At 38.9% G+C, this 26,923-nt stretch overlaps 1 protein-coding gene across 1 annotated transcript in view; it reads right to left on the bottom strand.

The window, feature by feature from the left end:
- LOC122484684 overlaps nt 1–26,923 on the bottom strand; it is a 65,056-nt gene that overhangs the window by 17,088 nt on the left and 21,045 nt on the right. The window contains exons 20-27 of the mRNA XM_043582643.1: nt 25,468–25,566; nt 23,130–23,183; nt 21,977–22,081; nt 21,398–21,448; nt 20,397–20,501; nt 2,558–2,611; nt 1,389–1,493; nt 195–248 (exon numbers count right to left, since the gene is read on the bottom strand). Coding sequence (XP_043438578.1) covers nt 195–248; nt 1,389–1,493; nt 2,558–2,611; nt 20,397–20,501; nt 21,398–21,448; nt 21,977–22,081; nt 23,130–23,183; nt 25,468–25,566 — 627 coding nt within the window. The remainder of the gene's footprint in view (nt 1–194; nt 249–1,388; nt 1,494–2,557; nt 2,612–20,396; nt 20,502–21,397; nt 21,449–21,976; nt 22,082–23,129; nt 23,184–25,467; nt 25,567–26,923) is intronic.

Raw genomic sequence — 26,923 nt, 5'->3', positions numbered from 1 at the left:
GGTAGGAAGATCCCAGACAGTTTAACACTTTCTGTAAAGTATTAGTGCAGGAAACTACTTGGTTTACCTGATAAAATGCAGATCTACTAAAGAAACATAAATAAAGACACAATTATATAGGAAAGGATGATTCCTATTTTAACAATACAACTAAAGGTTTCAGATTCCGTCTTTTCACAGTGCTTCTTACTCACGTTTGAGAGACTTTATGCCCTTCATCAACCTTTTCTTATACACTTTTCCATCAGCTATAAAAAATGGGTATTTTGAAAACAGAGTCAGAAAGAAAGAGTTTATAAATCTTTGAGTAAGGAACATTTCAAATTACAAACAGATAAATAGATATACCAAAATGTTTGCTCTCAGGGGTAAAGGAGTAAATTGGAAATCATAATCATGAGATACTCTTTTGTGTTGTTGTTGTTCTGTATTGAGAATGTAGGGACAATAACATCCTCAAATACTGTTTGTGGGAGTTCAAATTATAAATATTCTGGAAGGCAAGTGAGAAGACAAAATATCTTCCATTCTGTAAGTCTACTTAAAGGAATTTCATCTCAAAAGATTTCAGAATGCTTACAAAGATTTATCCACAAGGCTGTCAAATAAAAAAAGGACATCTATTCAAAGATGGAAAACTGTAAAATATACATCTCATTTTTCACAGTAGCTATCACTTTGAGTTGGGAATAGAGAGGTTTTATTTTCACTTATCTACACTATCAAGATTTCTATGATAAATACACACGCTACCATTGTGAAGACATAACAGTTATAAATAAATTAATAACACATAAATATTATCTATCAATCTAGTATCTACTGTGCACTAGAAGGAAATGTATGAAAATATTAATAATGATTATCTTTGGGTTAGAGGATTAAAAGCATTTTTTATGAAATTTTTTTGGTGTAGTTAAGAACTATGGCCTTTTCTCAATGTACCGTATTACCCACTTATTGATAAACTATATATTCGAAGCTGCAGAAACACACAACTACATTATTAGTTGGTGCTGGGAAAACTGGACACCTCCCTCTCTCTCTTTTTTCTTTTTTTTTAAATGCTTTTTTTTTTTTTTTTTTACAAATCCAGCTGATCAGTAACCTGAGGGCTGAGTAATGAATTTTTCCTTTGATAGCAACTTATAACTGAAAAGGCTTAGACAGATGATTTTTATTTTTTTTTATTTGTTCATTTATTTTATTTTATTTTTTATTTTTAGACAGATGATTTTTAAATAAAAATCCAAGTGGTGAGATTTTTCTGTGTATTTGCATTAGCTTTTTAACAGTTTTCAAGCATTTTTAGTTTATTTTGTAATTTTTCATATACTTCTACAAAACTAGTCTTTCTAAAACACCAAAATAGCACCCATAAGACTCACCATCAAGTGGCAGTGTCTTCAGCAAGTTCAAATGTTCATTAGATGTGAGCTTAATCCCCAAGTTTTCGAAAACACTTTCAAGTCTATTGGCATCAACTTTGTCTCCTTTGAAAGAAAAACGGATTGTTGACACATGGAAATTTTAGGACATTATAATGATCCAAAATAATGAAAAGGCTGACTTATAAGAATACCATCCTCACTTTCATATTCTCATATATTCTAATAGTGTTTAAGAATAATGAGGCAAAACTTATTCCTTGATTCTTCATAAAGACAGAGTGGCCTCCGAAGACTAATGGCAAGACACCATAGAAGAAAATCAGGTTATATAATTGGCCAGTAATTTAGGATATTTAATCTGTTTTTCTCTTTTTAATGTTGAATCATGTGATTATTATTTAAAGCAGAAGATTTTCTAAACTTATTCATCTTCCTATATTCTGTGCCTACCTATATTTGGCTACTCAAGCCAGTACTCATTAACTCAAAAGCTTATAGGAGTTGGGGCGCCTGGGTGGCGCCGTCGGTTAAGCGTCCGACTTCAGCCAGGTCACGATCTCGCGGTCCGTGAGTTCGCGCCCCGCGTCAGGCTCTGGGCTGATGGCTCAGAGCCTGGAGCCTGTTTCCGACTCTGTGTCTCCCTCTCTCTCTGCCCCTCCCCGGTTCATGCTCTGTCTCTCTCTGTCCCAAAAATAAATAAACGTTGAAAAAAAAAATTAAAAGAAAAGCTTATAGGAGCCTAGACAAAGAAGGAATGAGTGAAACTAGCAAATGCCTTGTCCCAAGAGAAAATACATCAGTTATTGTGGTGAGGAAATGTAGGGCCAGTGTTGCCTTATCTTACAAAACTTGACTGCAGACTGGATTCAATTCATGGGTGGCCCGTTTGTTAAACCTCTGATTTAAACACTGGTTAGGATCAATATAATACTGGCAGAAACTACAAAAAAATATCATTATTACTTAAATATCACCATTTTCTTTTGTAGCCAAATGCTAGATAATTCAAAGTCAAAGGCAAAAGTAAAGTTGAATGGAAATACTTCATGAAAATATGTAAAATATCAACATTAATAAATTTATGATATAATATTGGGAAAACACTATGCAAAATATAACATAGGGTTAGAATTTAATTAAAAATGCTTAAGTAATGTCTTACTCACCCGAAAAAGATTTCACTTCATTCATCAGCTTTTCCAGATCAACCTTGCCTTTAACTGTAAGGCAAGGAATAAATTGGATAGAAACATGACAATGAGACCAGGAAAATGTGTTGCATAGAGCAGAAAAACTTAGCAGTATTTATTTGCTTTAGAAAATTTAACCTTTTGCAGGTACACACTTTTAGTTACAAAATAAGTCATGGGGTTGTAATACACCGTATGATGACTATACTTAATACTGAAATATTAATATTTGAAAGTTGCTAAGAGAGTAGATCTTAATTTTTTTAATGTTTTTTTTCCTTTGAGAGAGAGAGAGAGAGACAAAGAGAGAGCATGCAGGGGAGAAGGGCAGAGAGAGAGAGAGAGAGAGAGAGAGAGAAAGAATCCCAAGCAGGCTCCAAGCTCAGTATGGAGCCTGATGCGGGGCTCAATCCCAATATCCTGGGATTGTGACCTGAGCTGAAATCCAGAGTAGGATGCTCAATCGCCTGAGCCACCCAGGCACCCTGAGAGATCTTAAAAGTTCTCATCAAAACAAAAAATATTTGTAACTATATATTATGATGGATGTTAACTAGACTTAGTATGGTAATCATTTTGCAATATATACAAATATTGAATCATTATGCCTGAATGTAATGTTATATGCCAGTTATACCTCAATATAAAAAATATAAAAACTGGTTACACATACACACACACACGCACGTGCACATCACACACAAGCGCACACACACTAAAACTTAGCCTTTGCTACACCCTTCATAAGAAGGTAGACGAAGAGGGGCACCTGGATGGCTCAGTTGATTGAGCAGCTGACTTTGGCACAGGTCATGATCTCACGGTTCATGAGTTCGAATCCTGCATCAGGCTCTGTGCTGATAGCTCAGAGCCTGGAGCCTGCTTCGGATTCTGTGGTTCCCTCTCTCTCTGTCCCTCCCTGTCTCATGCTCTGTCTCTCCATCTCTCTCTCAAAAATAAATAAACATTAAAAAAAAAGAAGGTAGAAGAAGAAAGATGTCAGCTTGAATGATAATAAGCACACTTATTTCCTGAAACAAGTAATACTCCAATATTTCCAATATATTATGCTCAGGGAAGAAAAGTGGCTAATTCCCGTCATTTAGTTTCTGAAAAGTGCTTTTTTCCCCACAGTAAAATAATACTCCATGTTGATGAGAAAATCTAGCTATAACCTAGTGTTATAGGAAACACGGTGTAACATGTAGTTATTCATGAATTCAACAAACTTGTTTTTGAGTGCCTACAAAATACTCAAAGAATAACCAGAAAAGTGTATCAATTACCATTAATGTTGCTAATTCTGTGGTGAGAATTTTTGGACCTTATTCTTTGTCTCTTAAAGTATTCTTAGCCACTAATAACTTCTGCGTCAATACCAACTACAGGTCAGGGCAAAATGGAAAATGTGTGCTGGTTTACCTGGGTCATTACAAGTAATCAAGTCTGTCATGAAAAAGAGATGGGATCCTTGGAGAGGATTACAACTTTTGGCCTGGCTTTGTACATGGGTCACTGTGGTTTTCTGTTCATCCTTTCCTTTGCCCATCTGGCTTATTACTGGGAAAATTCTGACCCAAGATGAAAGGGCTCTCTGCCATAGGCCGTCTAATTGGGGGGGAATTCTGTTCCATTAAAATATTCCAAGTTCCTCTCAGCAGAGGAGGAATCTACTAGTAAGATTTAAAACATCTGTGTGACAAGGGAATTTTTTTAAACTGAAGTTGATCATTTTCCTTTATTTATAATGTTATTCTTACTCTTTTGTATTTACTTTAATAAAAATTTTGGAAGGGCTTCTGTGAACATGGAGACTGGAACATGGCTCATATCCCTTTAACTACCACCTCAAAGCTGTCTGCCTTTGAAATTCAAATGCTGCTGGTCTCTCTAGGCTGCCAGGGCTATGTCAAACCTTCAGTTCTGGTTGTGTCCTGGAAGAAGAATGGGCATGGGATTCTTTCCCCTCTCAACTAGGGAAGCACCAGAGAGGTGTCAGAGTGCACGAAGAGAACTAGAAAGTAATAGATCTGGGGAAAAGCTTGGCATTTAGAATCCTGAAGACCCTGGTGAAGATCAGTAGAGGCCAGCATGAGGGCATTCCAATTCCTCTGACTCCTAAAAGAGCACGAAGGAAGAAGATAGGTGGGCAGAAACATGTATGCTCCTGAGGTGGTAGAAATACAGAGATGTCAAAACAGATGCTTCCTTCTTTTCTAGAAGTTTGAAAGTAATCTTTTATGGAATATGTAATATTAAGTGTTAAATAAAGAATCTTGAAATAGAAAGGAAATTATTTAAGATAGTTTTTTTTTTATTATTGAGAGAGAGAGAAACACACACACACACACACACACACACACAGAGCAAGCAGAGAAGGGGCAGAGGGAGAGGAAGAGAATCTTAAGAAGGCTCTGTGCTCAGTACAGAGCCCAATGCAGGGCTCAATCTCACAACTGTGAGATCATGACCTGAGGAGAAATCAAAAGTTGGATGCTTAACTGAATGAGCCACCCAGACACCCCTAAGAGAAATTTTATGAGTTGTTTGTTTGTGGGAGTTAAAACTGTATGGTTGGGGAAGTAAAAGACATTCCCAAGGTCTCATGGTGGGGAGTGGGGGAAATGGTAGGAGGAATAAGAGTCTTCTAAAAGTTTGCCCGTATTGTGATTGTGTGGGGGGTGAGAGGGAAGGGATAAAAGTGAAATGAAATATTTGATCGGAAAGGCTATCTTCTTTTAAATTTTTTTTTCAACGTTTTTTCTTTTTTAATTTATTTTCGGGACAGAGAGAGACAGAGCATGAACGGGGGAGGGGCAGAGAGAGAGGGAGACACAGAATCGGAAACAGGCTCCAGGCTCCGAGCCATCAGCCCAGAGCCCGACGCGGGGCTCGAACTCACGGGCCGCGAGATCGTGACCTGGCTGAAGTCGGACACTTAACCGACTGCGCCACCCAGGCGCCCTGATCAGAAAGGCTATCTTGATGGAGAATAAAGTAGTATTTTATTGCCAGTAATAGTTATTATATGTAAGTATGACAGTGAATGGGAGGAAAAGAAATGTAAGACTTGATGAAATGTGACCCTCCTCTGAAACTTCAGAATTAATTAGGAAGAAAACATAATGAATGACAACTTGAACAAACCAGTGATAATAAGCATAAGAAAAAAGAAAAAAAAACAACAGAAAGTAAATAATAAACATAAGATTAAATAAATAAAATTAAATATATCCAGTATTACACCAAATCGGAGCAAACTGAAATTTCTCATTAAAAAAGGAACGATAGGGGCACCTGGGTGGCTCAGTCGGTTGAGCGTCCAACTTCGGCTCAGGTCATGATTTCGCGGTCTGTGAGTTGGAGCCCCTCCTGGGGCTCTGTGCTGACCGCTCAGAGCCTGGAGCCTGTTTCAGATTCTGTGTCTCCCTCTCTCTCTGCCCCTCCCCCGCTCATGCTCCGTGTCTCTCTCTCTCTCTCTCTGTCAAAAATAAATAAACATTACAAAAAAATTAAAAAAAAAAAAAAAGGAATGATAGGGGCACCTGGGTGGCTTGGTTAAGTGTCTGACTTCGGCTCAGGTCATGATCTTGGCAGTTCGTGAGTTCGAGTCCCGCATCAGGCTCTGTGCTGACAGCTCAGAGCCTGAAGCCAGCTTCGGATTCTGTGTCTCCCTTTCTCTCAGCCCCTCCCATACTTGTTCTCTCTCTCAAGAATGAATAAACTTAAAAAATTTTTTTAAATAAAAAAAATTAAAAAAGGAACGATTGTCAGATGGGTTCCTTAAAAACCCAGCTATATGATGATTTCGCAAAATATATTTCAACCAAATGATAAGAATATTGAAAACAGAGGAATGGGCAAAGATATATGAGGCATATATACAAGCAAAAAGAAACCAGTACCATCAGTTATTAATATCAAAGTATAACTTAAAGTCAAATCATTAAACAGATATAAACGGGACATCAAAAGGTATAGTTTATGAATAATATTATAGCAGTCATAAATCTATAAACAAAGATTAATATTTTATCAACATTTATTTAGAATTTGAATATGGATTATGGTCTGATTCAATTTTCTTTTTTTCTGGTTAAGTATTTAATCGTATTTGTTTTCATTTTTAAAATTGATTAATTTTTTAAAAATTTACATCCAAGTTAGTCAATGTATAGTGCAATAATAATTTCAGGAGTAGATTCCAGGGATTCATCCCCTACATATAACACCTAATGCTCATCCCAACAAGTGTCTGCCTTAATGTCCCTGGCCCAATTAGCCCATCCTTCCACCCACAACTCCTCCACCAACTCTCAGTTTGTTCTCTGTATTTAAGAGTCTCTTATAGTTTGTCCCCCTCCTTGTTTTTATATTATTTTTGCTTCCCTTCTCTTGTGTTCATCTGTTTTCTATCTTAAATTCCACATATGAGAGAAGTCATATGATATTTGTCTTTCTCTAATTTCACTTAGCATAATACACTCTAGTTCCATCCACATTATTGCAAATGGCAATGACAAGATTTCATTCTTTTTTGATCACTGAGTAACACTCCATTACACACACACACACACACACACACACACACACACACGTACTACATCTTCTTTATTCATTTATGTGTCGATGGATATTTGGGCTCTTTCCATACTTTGACTATTGTTGATAGCACTGCTATAAACACTGGGGTGTATGTGTCCCTTCGAAAAGCATTCCTGTATCCTTTGGATAAATACCTAGTAGTGCAATTGCTCAGCTGTAGGGTAGTTCCATTTTTCTTTTTTTTTGAGGAAACTCCATACTGTTTTCCAGAATGCCTGCACTGGTTGGCACTCCCACCAGCAGTGCAAAAGGGTTCCTCTTTTTCCACATCCTCACCAACATCTGTCATTGCCTGAGTTGTTAATTTTAGCCATTCTGACAGGTGTGAGGTAGTATCTCATAGTGGTTTTGATTTGTATTTCCCTGATTATGAGTGACGCTGAGTATCTTTTTAAGCCTGTTAGCCATCTGGATGTCTTCTTTGGAAAAATGTCTATTCATGTCTTTTGTCTATTTTTTCACTGGATTATTTATTTTTTGGGTGTTGAGTTTGATAAGTTCTTTGTAGATTTTGGATACTAACTCTTTATCTGATATGTCGTTTGCAAATATCTTCTCCCATTCCGTCAGTTGCCTTTTAGTTGTGCTGTTTTCCTTGCCGTGCTTAATGAGGTCCCAATAGTTCATTTTTGCTTTTGTTTCCCTTGCCTCTGGAGACATGTCAAGTAAGAAGTTGCTGTAGCTGAGGTCAAAGAGGTTTTTTTCCTGCTTTCTCCTCTAGGATTTTGATGGCTTCCTGTCTTTCGTCCATTTTGAGTTTATTTTTGTGTGCGGTGTAAGAAAGTGCTCCAGGTTTTTTCTTCTGAATGTCGCTGTCCAGGTTTCCTAACACCATTTGCTAAAAACATTGTCTTTATCCCATTGGATATTCTTTCCTGCCTTGTCAAAGATCAGTTGGCCATACGTTTGTGGGTCCATTTCTGGGTTCTCTATTCTGTTCCATTGATCTATGTGTCTGTTTTTGCGCCAATACCATACTGTCTTGATGATTACATGTTTGTAATACAGCTTGAAGTCTGGAATTGTGATGCCTCCAGCTTTGGTTTTCTTTTTCAGGATTGCTTTGGCTATTTGGGGTCTTATCTGGTTCCATACAAATTTTAGGATTGTTTGTTCTAGCTCTGTGAAGCATGCTGGTTGTTATTTTGATAGGGATTGCACTGAATATGTACATTGCTTTGGGTAGTATCAACATTTTAACAATATTTTTTCTTCCAATCCAGGAGCATGGATATTTTTCCTTTTGTGTGTGTGTTTTCTTCAATTTCTTTCATAAGCTTCCTATAGTTTTCAGCGTATGGATTTTTCACATCCTTGGTTAGGTTTATTCTTCCGTATTTTATGGTTTTTGGTGCAACTGTAAGTGGGATCGATTTCTTGATTTCTCTTTCTGCTGCTTCATTATTGTGTAGTGAAATGCAAGTGATTTCTGTGCATTGATGTTATATCCTGCGACTTTGCTGAATTCATGGGTCAGTTCTAGCAGTTTTTGGGGGAAATCTTTTGGGTTTTCCACATAGAGTATCATGTCATCTTTGAAGAGTGAAAGTTTTACTTCCTCCTTGCTGATTTGGATGCTTTTATTTCTTCATGTTTTCTGATTGCTGAGGCTATGACTTCCAATACTATGTTGAATAATAGTGGTGAGAGTGGACACCCCTGTCGTGTTGCTGACCTTAGGGGGAAAGCTCTCAGTTTTTCTCCATTGAGGATGATATTGTCAGTGGATCTCTCATATATGGCTTTTATGATCTTGAGGTATGATCCTTCTATCCCTACTTCCTTTAGGGTTTTTTATCAAGAAAGGATGCTGTATTTTGTCAAATGCTTTCTTTGCATCTATTGAGAGGATCATGTGGTTCTTATCCTTTTATTTATTAATGTGATGTATCACATTGATTTGTGGATATTGAACCAGTCCTGTATCCCAGGTATAAATCCCACTTGATTGTGATGAATAACTCTTTTAATGTATTGTTGGATCTGGTTGGCTAGTATCTTGTTGAGAATTTTTGCATCCATGTTCATCAGGGAAATTGGTCTGTAGTTCTTTTTTTAGTGGGGGCTTTGCCTGGTTTTGAAATCAAGGTAATGACGGCCTCATAGAATGAGTTTGGAAGTTTCCCTTCCATTTTTTTTTTTTTTTTTTTTGGAACAGCTTCAAAGGAATAGGTGTTAACTCTTCTTTAAATGTTTCCCCTGGAAAGCCATCCAGCTCTGGACTCCTGTTTTTTGGGAGATTTTTGATTACTGATTCAATTTCTTTACCAATTATGGGTCTGTTCAAATTTCCTTTTCTTCCTGCTTCAGTTTTGGTAGTTTATTTGTTTCTAGGAATTTGTCCATTTCTTCCATATTGCCCAAATTGTTGGCATGTAATTGCTCATGATATTCTTACTATTGCTTGTAGTTCTGCAGTGTTGGTTGTGGTCTCTTCTCTTTCATTCATGATTTAATTTATTTGGGTCCTTTCCTTTTTCTTTTTGATCAGTCTGGCTAGAGTTTTATCCATTTTGTTAATTCTTTTAAAGAACCACCTCCTGGTTTCATTGATCTGTTCTACTGTTTTTTTCTATTTCAGTATCATTGATTTCTGCTCTAATATTTATTATCTCCCTTTTTCTGCTGGTTTAGGGTTTTTTTTTCCATTTTTTTGTTTTTGTTTTTGTTTGTTTGTTTTTGCTGTTCTTTTCCCAGCTCTTTTAGGTGTAACGTTAGGTTGTGCATTTGAGACCTGCCTTCCTTCTTTAGGAAGGCCTGGATTGCCATATATTTCCCTCGAGTGTCTGCCTTTGCTCCATCCCAGAGGTTTTAGACTGTCGTGTTTTCATTTTCATCGGCTTCCATGTACTTTTTAATTTCCTCTTTAAATTCCTGGTTAACCCATTCATTCTTTAGTAGGATGTTCTTTAACTCCAAGTATTCATGGTCTTTCCAAATTTTTTCTTTTAGTTGATTCTGAATTTCATAGCATTGTGGTGTGAAATCATGCAAGGTATGATTTTGATCTTTCTGTACTCATTGAGGGCTGATTTGTGTCCCAGCATGTGATCTACTCTGGAAAATGATCCATGTGCACTCGAGAAGAATGTGTATTCTGCTGCTTTAGGATGAAGAGTTCTGAATATATCTGTTAAGTCCATTCAGTCCAGTGTGTCATTCAAAGCCATTGGTTCCTTGTTGATTTTCTGCTGATGTGATATGTCCATTGTTGTGAGTGGGGTGTTGAAGTCTCTTACTATTACGGTATTATTATCAATGAATTTATGTTTGTGATTGATTTACATATTTGGGTGGAAACATTGGTGACACAAATATTTACAACTGTTAGATCTTCTTGGTGGACAGACTCCTTAATTACGATATAATGACCTTCTTCATCTCTTGTTATGGCGTTTACTTTAAAATCTAGTTTGTCTGATATAAGTATGTCTACTCCAACTTTCTTTTGATGACCATTAGCATGATAGATGGTTCTCCATTCCCTTACTTTCAATCTGTCAGTGTGTTTAGGTCTAAAATGAGTCTCTTATAAACAGCATATAGAAGGATCTTTTTTCTTATACATTCTGATACCCTATGTCTTTTGATTGGAGTGTTTAGTCCATTGATATTTAGAGTGAGTACTGAAAGATATGAATTTAGAGCCATCGTGCTGCCTGTAGAGTTGGTGTTTCTGGGGATAATCTCTGGTCCTTTCCATTCTTTGTTGCTTTTGGTCTTTTTTTTTGTTTTATCTTTTCTCCAAAGAGCCCCCTTAAAATTTCTTGCAGGGCTGGTTTAGTGGTCACAAACTCCTTTAGTTATGTTTGTCTGGGAAACCCTTTCTCTCTCCTTCTATTTTGAATGACAGCCTTGCTGGATAAATAATTCTTTGCTGCGTATTTTTCCTATTCAGCATGTTGAATATATACTGGCACTCCTTTCTTGCCTGCCAATTTTCTGTGGATAGGTCTGCTGTGAATCTGATCTGTCTTCCCTTATAGATCTACGACTTTTTTCCCCCTTGCTGCTTTCACAATTCTTTCCTTGTCTGTGTATTTTGTGAATTTTACTATGACATGCTTTGTTGATGGTCTGTTTTTGTTGAATCTAATGGGAGTTTTCTGTGCTTCTTGGATCTTGATGTCTGTGTCCTTCCCCAGATTAGGAAAGTTTTCTGCTATAATTTGCTCACATAAACCTTCTGCCCCTTTCCCCTCTTTTCATCTTCTGGGACTCCTATGATTCAGATGTTATTCCTTTTTAATAAGTCACTGAGTTCTCTAAGTCTTGTATCATGCTCTTTTGCCTATATTTCTCTCTTTTTTTTCTGCTTCATTATTCTCCATAATTTTGTCTTCTATATCGCTATTTGCTTCTCCGCTTCATCCATTTTTGCCGCTGTGGCATCCATTTGAGATTGCATCTCAGTTATAGCATTTTTAATTATGTCCTGACTAGATTTTACTTCTTTTATCTCTGCAGAAAGGGATTCTCTACTTTTTCAACACCAGCTAGTGTTTTTATTATCATGGTTCTAAATTCTACATCAGACATCTGGCTTATATCTGTGTTGATTAAGCCCTTGGCTGTCATTTCTTCTTGTTCTTTCTTTTGGGGTGAATTCCTTCGCTTTGTCATTTTAGAGGAAGAAAAATTAATTAAATAAAAAATAAAAATTAGAAAAAAAAATGAAGACAAAATATCAAATGAAGGAAGCTAGATCCTATATGTGTTTTGGTCTGCTTCTTAAAAGAAGCTTGATAGAATAGAGGCAAGAAAGGGGAAGAAAAAGGGAAAAAAAGGTAAGAAAATTTATATAATAGAATAAAATTAAAGAAAATGAAATAGAAGAAAGTATTTTTAAAAATAAAGAATAAGGTATAGGGGCGCCTGGGTGGCGCAGTCGGTTAAGCGTCCGACTTCAGCCAGGTCACGATCTCGCGGTCCGGGAGTTCGAGCCCCGCGTCAGGCTCTGGGCTGATGGCTCAGAGCCTGGAGCCTGATTCCGATTCTGTGTCTCCCTCTCTCTCTGCCCCTCCCCGTTCATGCTCTGTCTCTCTCTGTCCCAAAAATAAATAAACGTTGAAAAAAAAAATTAAAAAAAAAAAGAATAAGGTATAAAAAATAAAAATAAAATTTTCTCTTTCTGTATCCAAGAAAGAGGAAAAACAGAAAACAATTTAAGCAAAACAGAAGGAAAGAAAATGAAGAAATAAATGAACCATCAGGTGGAATGAAACCTGAATGAAGTTATATCCAGTTTCCCCTAGAACTGGAACTATGAAGTCTTCTTTAGTCCGTACACTAAACAGGTGGAGTGACTTGTGCTGGTCTTCTAGGAGACGTGCCTGGAAGCGCAGTTGGGTGGGGCTTGGTGTAACAGTCTGTTCTCCACTAGGTGGCGCTGCTTAGCTTGCTGGGATGGATCAGTGTGGTGAGCATGTGCGTGCAAGGGAGAGGTGGCTTCGCCCAGCTCCCTAGTCTCTGGCATTGGAACTTTGTGCTTTCACTGACACAATCAAGCACCCCTCCTTTGTCTCAGGCTTTCCTCGACTCTCTGTCCCTACCCGGTCTGTGTCCAAGATGTCCACCTGCCAGGTGGCACCTCCCTCTAGAGTTTATCTCAGATGGGGCTGTGTTTCAAAACCCCAGACACTTGAGAGACCCCTGAGGCTGGGACCGGTGCCAACTCTGGGGGAGAGTCTTGCTGAGCAATGGCCAGGTTCTTTTTTTTTTTTTTTTTTTAATGTTTATTTATTTATTTTTTCTGAAATTTATTGACAAATTGGTTTCCATACAACACCCACTGCTCATCCCAAAAGGTGCCCTCCTCAATACCCATCACCCACCCTCTCCTCCCTCCCACCCCCCATCAACCCTCAGTTTGTTCTCAGTTTTTAACAGTCTCTTATGCTTTGGCTCTCTCCCATTCTAACCTCTTTTTTTTTTTCCTTCCCCTCCCCCATGGGTTCCTGTTAAGTTTCTCAGGATCCACATAAGAGTGAAACCATATGGTATCTGTCTTTCTCTGTATGGCTTATTTCACTTAGCATCACACTCTCCAGTTCCATCCACGTTGCTACAAAAGGCCATATTTCATTTTTTCTCATTGCCACGTAATATTCCATTGTGTATATAAACCACAATTTCTTTATCCATTCATCAGTTGATGGACATAGGCTCTTTCCATAATTTGGCTATTGTTGAGAGTGCTGCTATGAACATTGGGGTACACGTGGTCCTATGCATCAGTGCTCCTGTATCCCTTGGATAAATTCCTAGCAGTGCTATTGCTGGGTCATAGGGTAGGTCTATTTTTAATTTTCTGAGGAACCTCCACACTGCTTTCCAGAGCGGCTGCACCAATTTGCATTCCCACCAACAGTGCAAGAGGGTTCCCGTTTCTCCACATCCTCTCCAGCATCTATAGTCTCCTGATTTGTTCATTTTGGCCACTCTGACTGGCGTGAGGTGATACCTGAGTGTGGTTTTGATTTGTATTTCCCTGATAAGGAGCGACGCTGAACATCTTTTCATGTGCCTGTTGGCCATCCGGATGTCTTCTTTAGACAAGTGTCTATTCATGTTTTCTGCCCATTTCTTCACTGGGTTATTTGTTTTTCGGGTGTGGAGTTTGGTGAGCTCTTTATAGATTTTGGATACTAGCCCTTTGTCCAATATGTCATTTGCGAATATCTTTTCCCATTCTGTTGGTTGCCTTTTAGTTTTGTTGGTTGTTTCCTTTGCTGTGCAGAAGCTTTTTATCTTCATAAGGTCCCAGTAATTCACTTTTGCTTTTAATTCCCTTGCCTTTGGGGATGTGTCGAGTAAGAGATTGCTACGGCTGAGGTCAGAGAGGTCTTTTCCTGCTTTCTCCTCTAAGGTTTTGATGGTTTCCTGTCTCACATTTAGGTCCTTTATCCATTTTGAGTTTATTTTTGTGAATGGTGTGAGAAAGTGGTCTAGTTTCAACCTTCTGCATGTTGCTGTCCAGTTCTCCCAGCACCATTTGTTAAAGAGGCTGTCTTTTTTCCATTGGATGTTCTTTCCTGCTTTGTCAAAGATGAGTTGGCCATACGTTTGTGGGTCTAGTTCTGGGGTTTCTATTCTATTCCATTGGTCTATGTGTCTGTTTTGGTGCCAATACCATGCTGTCTTGATGATGACAGCTTTGTAGTAGAGGCTAAAGTCTGGGATTGTGATGCCTCCTGCTTTGGTCTTCTTCTTCAAAATTCCTTTGGCTATTCGGGGCCTTTTGTGGTTCCATATGAATTTTAGGATGGCTTGTTCTAGTTTCGAGAAGAATGCTGGTGCAATTTTGATTGGGATTGCATTGAATGTGTAGATAGGTTTGGGTAGTATTGACATTTTGACAATATTTATTTTTCCAATCCATGAGCAGGGAATGTCTTTCCATTTCTTTAAATCTTCTTCAATTTCCTTCATAAGCTTTCTATAGTTTTCAGCATACAGATCCTTTACATCTTTGGTTAGATTTATTCCTAGGTATTTTATGCTTCTTGGTGCAATTGTGAATGGGATCCGTTTCTTTATTTGTCTTTCTGTTGCTTCATTGTTAGTGTATAAGAATGCAACTGATTTCTGTACATTGATTTTGTATCCTGCAACTTTGCTGAATTCCTGTATCAGTTCTAGCAGACTTTTGGTGGAGTCTATCGGATTTTCCATGTATAATATCATGTCATCTGCAAAAAGCGAAAGCTTGACTTCATCTTTGCCAATTTTGATGCCTTTGATTTCCTTTTGTTGTCTGATTGCTGATGCTAGAACTTCCAGCACTATGTTAAACAGCAGCGGTGAGAGTGGGCATCCTTGTCGTGTTCCTGATCTCAGGGAAAAAGCTTTCAGTTTTTCCCCGTTGAGGATGATGTTAGCTGTGGGCTTTTCATAAATGGCTTTTATGATCTTTAAGTATGTTCCTTCTATCCCGACTTTCTCAAGGGTTTTTATTAAGAAAGGGTGCTGGATTTTGTCGAAGGCCTTTTCTGCATCGATTGACAGGATCATATGGTTCTTCTCTCTTTTTTTGTTAATGTGATGTATCACGTTGATTGATTTGCGAATGTTGAACCAGCCCTGCATCCCAGGAATGAATCCCACTTGATCATGGTGAATAATTCTTTTTATATGCCGTTGAATTCGATTTGCTAGTATCTTATTGAGAATTTTTGCATCCATATTCATCAGGGATATTGGCCTGTAGTTCTCTTTTTTTACTGGGTCTCTGTCTGGTTTAGGAATCAAAGTAATACTGGCTTCATAGAATGAGTCTGGAAGTTTTCCTTCCCTTTCTATTTCTTGGAATAGCTTGAGAAGGATAGGTATTATCTCTGCTTTAAACGTCTGGTAGAACTCCCCTGGGAAGCCATCTGGTCCTGGACTCTTATTTGTTGGGAGATTTTTGATAACCGATTCAATTTCTTCGCTGGTTATGGGTCTGTTCAAGCTTTCTATTTCCTCCTGATTGAGTTTTGGAAGAGTGTGGGTGTTCAGGAATTTGTCCATTTCTTCCAGGTTGTCCAATTTGTTGGCATATAAGTTTTCATAGTATTCCCTGATAATTGTTTGTATCTCTGAGGGATTGGTTGTAATAATTCCATTTTCATTCATGATTTTATCTATTTGGGTCATCTCCCTTTTCTTTTTGAGAAGCCTGGCTAGAGGTTTGTCAATTTTGTTTATTTTTTCAAAAAACCAACTCTTGGTTTCGTTGATCTGCTCTACAGTTTTTTTAGTTTCTATATTGTTTATTTCTGCTCTGATCTTTATTATTTCTCTTCTTCTGCTGGGCTTAGGCTGCCTTTGCTGTTCTGCTTCTAGTTCCTTTAGGTGTGCTGTTAGATTTTGTATTTGGGATTTTTCTTGTTTCTTGAGATAGGCCTGGATTGCAATGTATTTTCCTCTCAGGACTGCCTTTGCTGCGTCCCAAAGCGTTTGGATTGTTGTATTTTCATTTTCGTTTGTTTCCATATTTTTTAAATTTCTTCTCTAATTGCCTGGTTGACCCACTCATTCGTTAGTAGGGTGTTCTTTAACCTCCATGCTTTTGGAGGTTTTCCAGACTTTTTTCTGTGGTTGATTTCAAGCTTCATAGCATTGTGGTCTGAAAGTAAGCATGGTATAATTTCAATTCTTGTAAACTTATGAAGGGCTGTTTTGTGACCCAGTATATGATCTATCTTGGAGAATGTTCCATGTGCACTCGAGAAGAAAGTATATTCTGTTGCTTTGGGATGCAGAGTTCTAAATATATCTGTCAAGTCCATCTCATCCAATGTCTCATTCAGGGCCCTTGTTTCTTTATTGACCGTGTGTCTAGATGATCTATCCATTTCTGTAAGTGGGGTATTAAAGTCCCCTGCAATGACCACATTCTTATCAATAAGGTTGCTTATGTTTATGAGTAATTGTTTTATATATTTGGGGGCTCCGGTATTCGGCACATAGACATTTATAATTGTTAGCTCTTCCTGATGGATAGACCCTGTAACTATTATATAATGTCCTTCTTCATCTCTTGTTACAGCCTTTAATTTAAAGTCTAGTTTGTCTGATATAAGTATGGCTACTCCAGCTTTCTTTTGGCTTCCAGTCGCATGATAAATAGTTCTCCATCCCCTCACTCTCAATCTAAAGGTGTCCTCAGGTCTAAAATGAGTCTCTTGTAGACAGCAAATAGATGGGTCTTGTTTTTTTATCCATTCTGATACCCTATGTCTTTTGGTTGGCGCATTTAATCCATTTACATTCAGTGTTATTATAGAAAGATACGGGTTTAGAGTCATTGTGATGTCTGTATGTTTTATGCTTATAGTGATGTCTCTGGGACTTTGTCTCACAGGGTCCCCCTTAGGATCTCTTGTAGGGCTGGTTTAGTGGTGACAAATTCCTTCAGTTTTTGTTTGTTTGGGAAGACCTTTATCTCTCCTTCTATTCTAAATGACAGACTTGCTGGATAAAGGATTCTTGGCTGCATATTTTTTCTGTCTAGCACCCTGAAAATCTCGTGCCAATTCTTTCTGGCCTGCCAAGTTTCAAAAGAGAGATCAGTCACGAGTCTTATAGGTCTCCCTTTATATGTGAGGGCACGTTTACCCCTTGCTGCTTTCAGAATTTTCTCTTTATCCTTGTATTTTGCCAGTTTCACTATGATATGTCGTGCAGAAGATCGATTCAAGTTACGTCTGAAGGGAGTTCTCTGTGCCTCTTGGATTTCAATGCCTTTTTCCTTCCCCAGTTCAGGGAAGTTCTCAGCTATTATTTCTTCAAGTACCCCTTCAGCACCTTTCCCTCTCTCTTCCTCCTCTGGGATACCAATTATGCATATATTATTTCTTTTTAGTGTATCACTTAATTCTCTAATTTTCCCCTCATACTCCTGGATTTTTTTATCTCTCTTTTTCTCAGCTTCCTCTTTTTCCATAACTTTATCTTCTAGTTCACCTATTCTCTCCTCTGCCTCTTCAAGCCGAGCTGTGGTGGTTTCCATTTTGTTATGCATTTCGTTTAAAGCGTTTTTCAGCTCCTCGTGACTGTTCCTTAGTCCCTTGATCTCTGTAGCAAGAGATTCTCTGCTGTCCTGTATACTGTTTTCAAGCCCAGCGATTAATTTTATGACTATTATTCTAAATTCACTTTCTGTTATATTATTTAAATCCTTTTTGATCAGCTCATTAGCTGTTGTTATTTCCTGGAGATTCTTCTGAGGGGAGTTCTTCTGCTTGGTCATTTTGGATAGTCCCTGGCGTGGTGAGGACCTGCAGGGCACTTCCCCTGTGCTGTGGTGTATAACTGGAGTTGGTGGGCGGGGCCGCAGTCAGACCTGATGTCTGCCCCCAGCCCACCGCTGGGGCCACAGTCAGACTGGTGTGTGCCTTCTCTTCCCCTCTCCTAGGGGCGGGATTCACTGTGGGGTGGTGTGGCTCGTCTGGGCTACTTGCACCCTGCCAGGCTTGTGATGCTGGGGATCTGGCGTATTAGCTGGGGTGGGTAGGCAAGGTGCTCGGGGGCAGGAGGGGCAGGCTTAGATCGCTTCTCCTTAGGTGATCCACTTCAGGAGGGGCCCTGTGGCAGCGGGAGGGAGTCAGATCCGCTGCCGGAGGTTTGGCTCCGCCGAAGCGCAGAGTTGGGTGTTTGCGCGGAGCCAGCAAGTTCCCTGGCAGGAACCGGTCCCCTTTGGGATTTCGGCTGGGGGATGGGCGGGGGAGATGGCGCTGGCGAGCGCCTTTGTTCCCCACCAAACTGAGCTCTGTTGTCAGGGGGCTCAGCAGCTCTCCCTCCCTTTGTCCTCCAGCCTTCCCGCTTTCCGAGCAGAGCTGTTAACTTATGACCTCCCAGACGCTAAGTCGCGCTTGTTGTGGGAACACAGTCCGTCAGGCCCCTCCGCTTTTGCCAGCCAGACTCGGGGGCTCTGCTTGGCCGGCGAGCTGCCCCTCCGCCCCGGCTCCCTCCCGCCAGTCCGTGCAGCGCGCACCGCCTCGCCGCCCTTCCTACCCTCTTCCGTGGGCCTCTCGTCTGCGTTTGGCTCAGGCGACTCCGTTCTGCTAATCCTCTGGCGGTTTTCTGGTTTATTTAGGCAGGTGTAGATGGAATCTAAGTGATCAGCAGGACGTGCGGTGAGCCCAGCGTCCTCCTAAGCCGCCATCTTGCCGCCAGGATCTCCAATGGCCAGGTTCTGACTTGCCCCAGAAGACATTTGTGCAATCGTGCAGTGGCAGAGGGTCAGGGATTATGGCAAACCACAACACACAGCCGGTTCCAGGTTTCATTGCACTCTGACGTCCAATACCAGCAAATGTGGCTGCTCTCTGGGGTCTGCGGGGACTTTTGCCCATGGGGAGGCCATATGGCCTCTACCAAATGCACCCCAAGTAGGAGGACTGCTTCTCCCTATTGGCACAAGGACCCGTCAAACCCCACTACCTGCCCCTGGGGATTTGCCCTACTTCCTCACCAGAGCACCACCAGGCACTGACCTCCAGAACTTCAGGCTCTGTGCTCCACTGTTTATAGAATCCTGGTGGTGCTGACACCCTCTCCTTTCTTCCCATCAATAGATTTTGGGGGGCAGATTTCTTGTTCAGTCCCCTGAGAGTGTTTCTCTTTCTCTTTCTCTTTCTCTTTCTCTTTCTCTTTCTCTCCAGCTACTTTCAGGGAAATGTTGTTCTTCCATGATTGTGATGGACCGCGCTCTCTTCCTCTCTCTTTTCTCTGTCCTCTCTCAGCAAAAACAGCTCCCTACCCTCCGTGGCTTTTCTCTCCCCCGGTCCACCTCTCCACACTGTGTACCTGCTGAGTTCTGTGGCTCAAGTTACGCAGATTGTTGTGTTGATCCTCAGCTCAGTTTCCTAGGTGCTTGACATGGTTTGGTGCTGATCTAGCTGCGCTTCAGGGATGAGGCAAGCTCAGGGTCCCCATGCTGCTCCACCATCTTAACTCCCACCAAAACAAATCACTGCCACAGACAACACCAGAGATGAATCTAAAACACGTATGCTGAGTAAAAGGAGCTGTGGCAGAACATATGTTTCAAGGATGGCTGAGACATAGATTTCTCGCCCCACACGATCTTATTACAGTGTGACTGATACATCTCCCACCAAAAGCTTAGACTCAATCTGGGCAGGGTCTTGTGATTGCTTCAGGAACAGCATTTGGTGGAAGGGAGGCTCTGTGACTTCTGTGACTTCACTCAGCTACCGATTTAGAGAAGAACTGTTTTAAGTTGCCTGCAATAGACTTTTCCCCATAGGACCCATGTGAAGGTGAGACACAGACAGACACTGAGATGGCAACCATGTAGTGCAGGGATACTCTGGCCACATTAACAAAGAAAAAAAACAACAACATTACAGATAGCCACAGCTATACTAAGTACCCTTTTTATAAATACTGATGTCACGCATTAGCAAATGTGGCCAAAGAGCTCAATTGTAATTTGAGCAATACCTATCAATTCTACCTTACTCTGTAGGGAAAAAAAAGGTAAGGTTGAGTGAAAAAGTCGAGTTATCTTGAAATCTTTCTCTAGTGTGCATGTGAAACCAGCGACAGACAGGATGCGTTCTTTCTTTGGACCTGAGTTTTTTTCCCCAAGCTTTTCAGAATGCCTTCTTGATGTCAAACAAGCATTTTGAATGATTGTTATAAATAGGCTTACAAAAGTAGTTTTTCTGGAGTGTTCAGTGGCATCCAAAATGCTCACCATTAACTGGCAGATTTTGCATTATGTCTTTAAGCTCCTTTTCAGTGAGGTCCATGCCCATAGCTCCCAAAACTTCATCCACTTTACTGGAATTAATCTTCCCTCCTTATGGAAAAAGAAGTATACAGGTAACAGTTAATGTCCCTAAAATGTGGGATAAACCCTCACCTCCAGAGGATTATGGTTATCATGTTCCTCCAAAAAACCAAAGCCTGGTGAGATCTTTACAGGAGGACAGAGTCAATAATAAGAGTTCGAGTTTGAGTATATTGTTTTAATTTTAATCTTAATATAAGCACGCCCAGTATAAAAACTGAAAGGTGACAGAATGACTTCTCAGAGAATTCTAGTAGGGTGATAACAATTCCAGCTTTTCTAACCACTATTGTCTCATTTTCATTGTGTTCGTTTTTACAATTAATGTCTAGTTATGTTAAGGCATGCTGTTTTTCCATTACCATTTAAAATTGTTTAAAATTTAAGTAAAAAGTAAATCAGTATCAGTGAAAATATTAATAGTAGTACAAATAGTGTGTGGATTTGGCAGAAATCATGAAGGTGGTATTCGGAACCTTGCTTAGACATGACCTTTTTCCTTGCCTGCTCCCTGTCTATCTATTCAGTCCCGTGTTCTTTCAGTTTCTTGGAGACTTTCTAGCACTCTCTTGCTCTCTTGGTCTAAATGTCAGATTAGTAGTCTTTTGTTGCTGAATAAACTAACTGAAGAGGTGCTAATTTCCCCTTTACTTTTGCTATGTAGCCTGGGCTCTGATAATTTCTACTTCTGTCAAAGTTTGAAAAATCCCGAGAAAGCATAGGAATTCTTTCCAAGTTACAACATAAAAGATGATCTCCTAAAGAACACGATCATCCACAAAAGAAACAAAAGTATATAATAATGTGTAAGTGGCAGAGTTGACAATTTAATCACAAGGAATTAGTCTAAATGCCAAACGTGATGATCTCAGACTGATTTGTGTTTTGTTAAGTTTCTCCCTTACCTTTAAGAAACTTTATACCATCCAGCAACCTTCTTCGATAGACCTTTCCATCTGTAAGGAAAAGGACTATTCAGATCACAGAAGAGCAATGTGGAATTTCATTACTGTCTAGTAAGAAATCAGCAATTTCAGTAAGACATCTTTTGTGAACTGCCTTAGAAATTTTCTGATTTAGTGGCAAATAATGAAATTATAAGGGATGGGGATACTGACATTCTGCCATTCTGAAAAATATCTTTTACTTTTCTTTTGTGATATTTTGATTTTCCCCATTAGATCACTCCTTTCTCTTTTTCTCATTTATTCTGGATTAAATTTTACATCTCTTGATAGACTCAAAAGTTATAAGTAATATAACTGAATCCTGATGATAGGAGTCATGATGATACAACGGTTACTTCTCAAACTAAAGATAAATTTGGCACAGAGAAAATTTTAACATATAATAGTCATTTAAAATTATGTAACATGAATCATAAAATTATTTCTGACAAGCAATAAGATAGAGACAATTTTACAAGTTTTCACAAGTTAACAATACACTTCCCTGTATGACTACATTTTTATTTAAATACTCACTATCAACTGGCAGATTTTTCACCAGTTGTGAGAGTTCTTTATCTGTGAGTTCTATTCCCATGTTTCCTAGAACTCTTTCCATGTCATTGACATCAATTTCCTCTCCTTTAAAAGGACAGAAATGGTAACATGTGAGATTTTAAAGAACCATCTAATTATTCTAAATAATAATGAAATCTCTCATTACTGTTTAATTATTAGCACCAATTATTCAATCCATAATAAAGTCAAATGAGTCCTGTTTGACGGTAGTTATGGTAAAATATTAAAGTGTTTATTTCCATAACTTTAGTAATAATAGAGACAAAATAACAGAGTGCAGAGTAATGCATTTCATAATATTCTGTTGTGGGAGATTACTAGTAGGTAATAAAACTTTAGTCTCTTTTTATTGCACTAATATGTTTTTAGTAAAAATCTGGAAAAAATGAGATTATAGGGCCTAACAAAATATGGCACTATGTTTTGTTGTTAAAGCATTGACAAACTGGAGAAAGACAAATACTTTCTGATTTCAGTCATATGTGGAATTTAAGAAACAAAACAGATGAACATAGGGGAAGGAGAAAAAAAAGGGAGAGGGAGGCAAACTCTTAACTATAGAGAACAAACTGAGGGTTGATGGAGAACGAACTGAGGTGGGCAAGGGATGGGCTAAATGGGTGATGGGTATTAAGGCGGGCACTTGTTATGATGAGCACTGGGTGTTACATAAGTGATGAATCACTAAATTCTACTCCTGAAACCAATATTACACTATATGATAACTAACTAGAATTTAAAGAAAAACTTAAAAAAAAAAGAAAACCCTGAAAAGCCAAAGTCCAGGAAATCAGTTTATTAAAAATTATGCCTAATTTATTTACTATTATTTTAATGCTTATTTATTTTGAGAGAGAGTAAGCAGGGGAGGGGCAGAGAGAAAGGGACAGAGAGAATCCCAAGCAGGCTCCGTGCAGAGCCAGGTGCGGGGCTTGATCTCACGAACCGTGAGATCATGACCTGAACCAAAATCAAGAGTCAGACATTAACTGACCGAGCTACCCAGGTGCCCCAAAATATCATAATTTAAAAGGAATATAAAGTAACAGGGAAGAATATAAAATATGTGTAAAGAATCAGAATCATATGCATTTGGTAACTTTTTCCTCACCTGCAACAGCTTCTACTTTTTCCATCAGTTTTTGCAGATCAACTTTCTTAGAGCCTGTAAGACAAAGTTTAATCAGAGAAGAACAATAACATGGACTCAGAAAAAAGATACACAGGACAGGAGGTTTTTTTTTTAAATCTAAGATTTATGGTTCCAGAAGATGACCAAGGAAAATAATTCATTAGCAATGAGGACCAAGGTTTAATAATAAATAATGAAAAAAAAACTTAAATGGTTTTATTAAATAATAAAGATGAAAACTGTCAAAGTTTATTTCACCTAATATTTAAGAAAATTCAGGTTATAACTATTCCATGATTCTCAGAAGAAACAATGAATTCAATGCCGACTGTTACAAGTGTGTTGGGATGTGATTTTTTTCTGAGCAAATTAGGTTATTGTACTCCACAGCTTTTGAACTTTGAAATGAGACATACAAAAACAACCTTTACCAAAAGATTGACTTTGTTCCAAGAGGTCCTTTAAAATCTTTTGAAATTGAAAACACTGTATGTTGAATGTCCTATCATATTATTCATGTACATATTATTCATGTACAATTTTTTTCTTCAATTATTAAATGTTCTAACTCTGCCAGGTCCACATTCGTTAGTGGCTTTGTGTGATTTGAGTAATCCTTCAATCTTACTTTCCTCACTTTTTAAATTATGTATCTCTCAGTATTCGTTAGGATTGTTCTCTTGTGTTACCACATGTTGATGCAATGGGCAGGTAGAGACCAGTGTTAAGCAGTGAGGAATATTTGATAGGAACTAGTTACTTAAGTGGTCAGTTTAGTGATCTGCTGAACCTAATTGGTAGATAAAAACACAGCCCAAATCCTGTCTTTTTACCACACCATTTGTATACATCTTTTTAAAAAATTTTTTAATGTTTATTTACTTTTGAGACACACACACACACACACACACACACACACACACACACAGAATGTGAGCAGGGGAGGGGCAGAAAGAGAGACAGACACAGCATCCGAAGCAGGCTTCAGGCTCTGAGCTGTCAGCACAGAGCCTGATGCAGGGCTCAAACTCACAAACCGTGAGATCATGACCTGAGCCGAAGTTGGACGCTCAACCAACTGAGCCACCCAGGCACCCCATGTATTCATCTTAAATTAAAAACAAAATAAATTAAGCTTAAAAAAGTAGAATTTAAAACATACTTTGTGTAACAGACTAAAAAAAAAAAAAGAGCGTTTAAGAAAAGGTAAACGTCCCTTCTTTTACCTCTCCTCAGCTTCAGTACCTCTCCTATTACTAACAGTTTTGTGTATAGCCTTCCAGAACTTTCTTATGTTTATAAAGTGTATTACATATATTTTTTAAAAATTGTAATACTATACATATTTTTCTGTTAACTTTGTTATAGTGACCAGAAAAGAAAGCATCTCAATATCTATGAATAGAGAAATGAGGAATGGCTGAATAATTACATTTCATTTACATTTGTAAATAAAAAAGGCAGATGTTACCACTTTACACTGACAGATTCCTCAGAATGTGCCAATCTACACAGGCTCCTCTTTACACGGGACATACTGCATTATCAAGATTTGACACATGGAGCTTTCTCCTGAAGGCACAGACAGGTGTGTGGCATTTCTACGTTTTAGTTTTGAGAACCCTGTGTCAATGACAGGTGCACTTAGTGGTTGTCAAATCTTCATATTCTTTTATAAGTGAATAAGCCATCCGGCTCAATGGTCAGAACACAGAGAGGACTGTATTTGGCAGGTACACACGATGGCCTTGGCAGTGAGGAGTGGAGCCTCTCATGGATGATGTTCTGCACCATGGTGTGAATGGCAGTGATATATGGATCAGCGAAAAAAAAAACCCACATTGCAGATCCTATTTTTGTAAAACCAGACAACAAAAATCCCTCCCCTTGTCACTAGCATCCACCCCTAGTCCAAGATGTATAAAGAAATAGATGAGAGGTTTTAAAGCAACAAAAATGAACAGCCTTTGGGGCACCTGGGTGGCTCAGTCGGTTGAGCATCAACTTCAGCTCAGGTCATGATTTCACGGTTCCTGGGCATTGGGCTCTGTGCTGACAGCTTGGAGCCTGGAACCTGCTTCAGGTTATGTGTCTCCCTCTCTGCCCCTCCCCTACTCACATTCTGTCTCACTCTCTCTCAAAAATAAATAAACATTAAAAAAAAAACCTAAAAAAACAAACAGCGTTTTCCCCCCCTGAGTTCTTCTGCAAGCTATTCAAATGTCTGCAACAAATAATTTAAACCTTCGAAACAGTCAAAATTAATCCTGCAAGCACAACATTTGTTTAAAACCACAGTGTTTTCTATAATGCTCACCACGCAGAAGATCCTTTAACAGATTCAGTTCCTTTTCTGTCAGCTTGACCTCCATGGCTTCTAAAACAGGATCCAGGTTATTTACATCAATCTTCCCTCCTTGAAAACATGAAAAGGAAAGAAAAAATGGAATGAATACAAAATATTTAGAGAAATTCATGAACGTATATTATCTTCAACTAACAGACATGAATGTTTTCCCCCTTTCCCCCAGTTTTATCTTATTTAAAAAATTTTTTTAATGTTTATTCATTTGTGAGAGACAGAGAGAGACAGAGCATGAGCAGGGAAGGGGCAGAGAGAGGGAGACACAGAATCCGAAGCAGGCTCCGGGCTCTGAGCTGTCAGCACAGAGCCCGACACGGGGCTCAAACTCACGAACTGCAAGATCATGACCTGAGCCGAAGTCCATCGCTCAACCCCCGAGCCACCCAGGCGCCCCTCCCCCAGTTTTATTGAATAATTGACATATGACAGTGTATAAGTTTAAGGTGTACAATATATGTATATATATACACTGCAAAATAATTACCACAATAAGGTTAGTTAACACATCTGTCATCTCACATCGTTACATTTTTGGTTGTGTGTATGGTGAGAACTTTTAAATTTACTCTTTTAGCAATTTCCAAAAATATGATAGTGTTGTTAATTATAGTCAGCGTGCCTTACGTTATATCTCCAGAACTTACTCCTCTTTTTTTTTTCAACGTTTATTTATTTTTGGGACAGAGAGAGACAGAGCATGAACGGGGGAGGGGCAGAGAGAGAGGGAGACACAGAATCGGAAACAGGCTCCAGGCTCTGAGCCATCAGCCCAGAGCCCGACACGGGGCTCGAACTCACGGACCGCGAGATCGTGACCTGGCTGAAGCCGGACGCTTAACCGACTGCGCCACCCAGGCGCCCCAAGAACTTACTCCTCTTATAGCTGGAAATTTGCATCCTTTTGACTACCTTCACCTATTCCTCTCCCCAACACCCTGCCTCTGGCAGCTACCAATCAGGTCTCTGTTTCTATGAGTTTGGTTTTTTAGATTCCACCCATAGGAGGTATCATATAGTATTTGTTTTCTTCTGTCTGACTTATTTCACTTAGCATAATGCCCTCAAGTTTCATCCTTGTAAATGGCAGGCTTTCCTTCTTTTCTGCGGTCAAATAATATTCTATTATGTATGTACATATATATATATATATATATATATATATATATATTTATTTATTCTATTTTCTTCATTCATCTGTCAAGAGACACGTTGTGTCTTTGTCTTGGGTATTGCAGATAATGCTGCAATGAACATGGGGGTGCAAATAGCTCTTTAAGATAGTAATAGTTGGTGCTGTTACATGAATATACTGCTAAATGAGAATGACTTCAAAATCTAGCATAACTGCTAAAATTTTCAAGCAAAGAACAAAACTACAATATATATGTACAGCTCTTTACGAGCTGAG

This window comes from Prionailurus bengalensis, chromosome E1 (genome assembly GCF_016509475.1).
Source record: "Prionailurus bengalensis isolate Pbe53 chromosome E1, Fcat_Pben_1.1_paternal_pri, whole genome shotgun sequence".
Taxonomy (NCBI): domain Eukaryota; kingdom Metazoa; phylum Chordata; class Mammalia; order Carnivora; family Felidae; genus Prionailurus; species Prionailurus bengalensis.
This window is presented reverse-complemented; position numbering and strand designations above follow the sequence as displayed.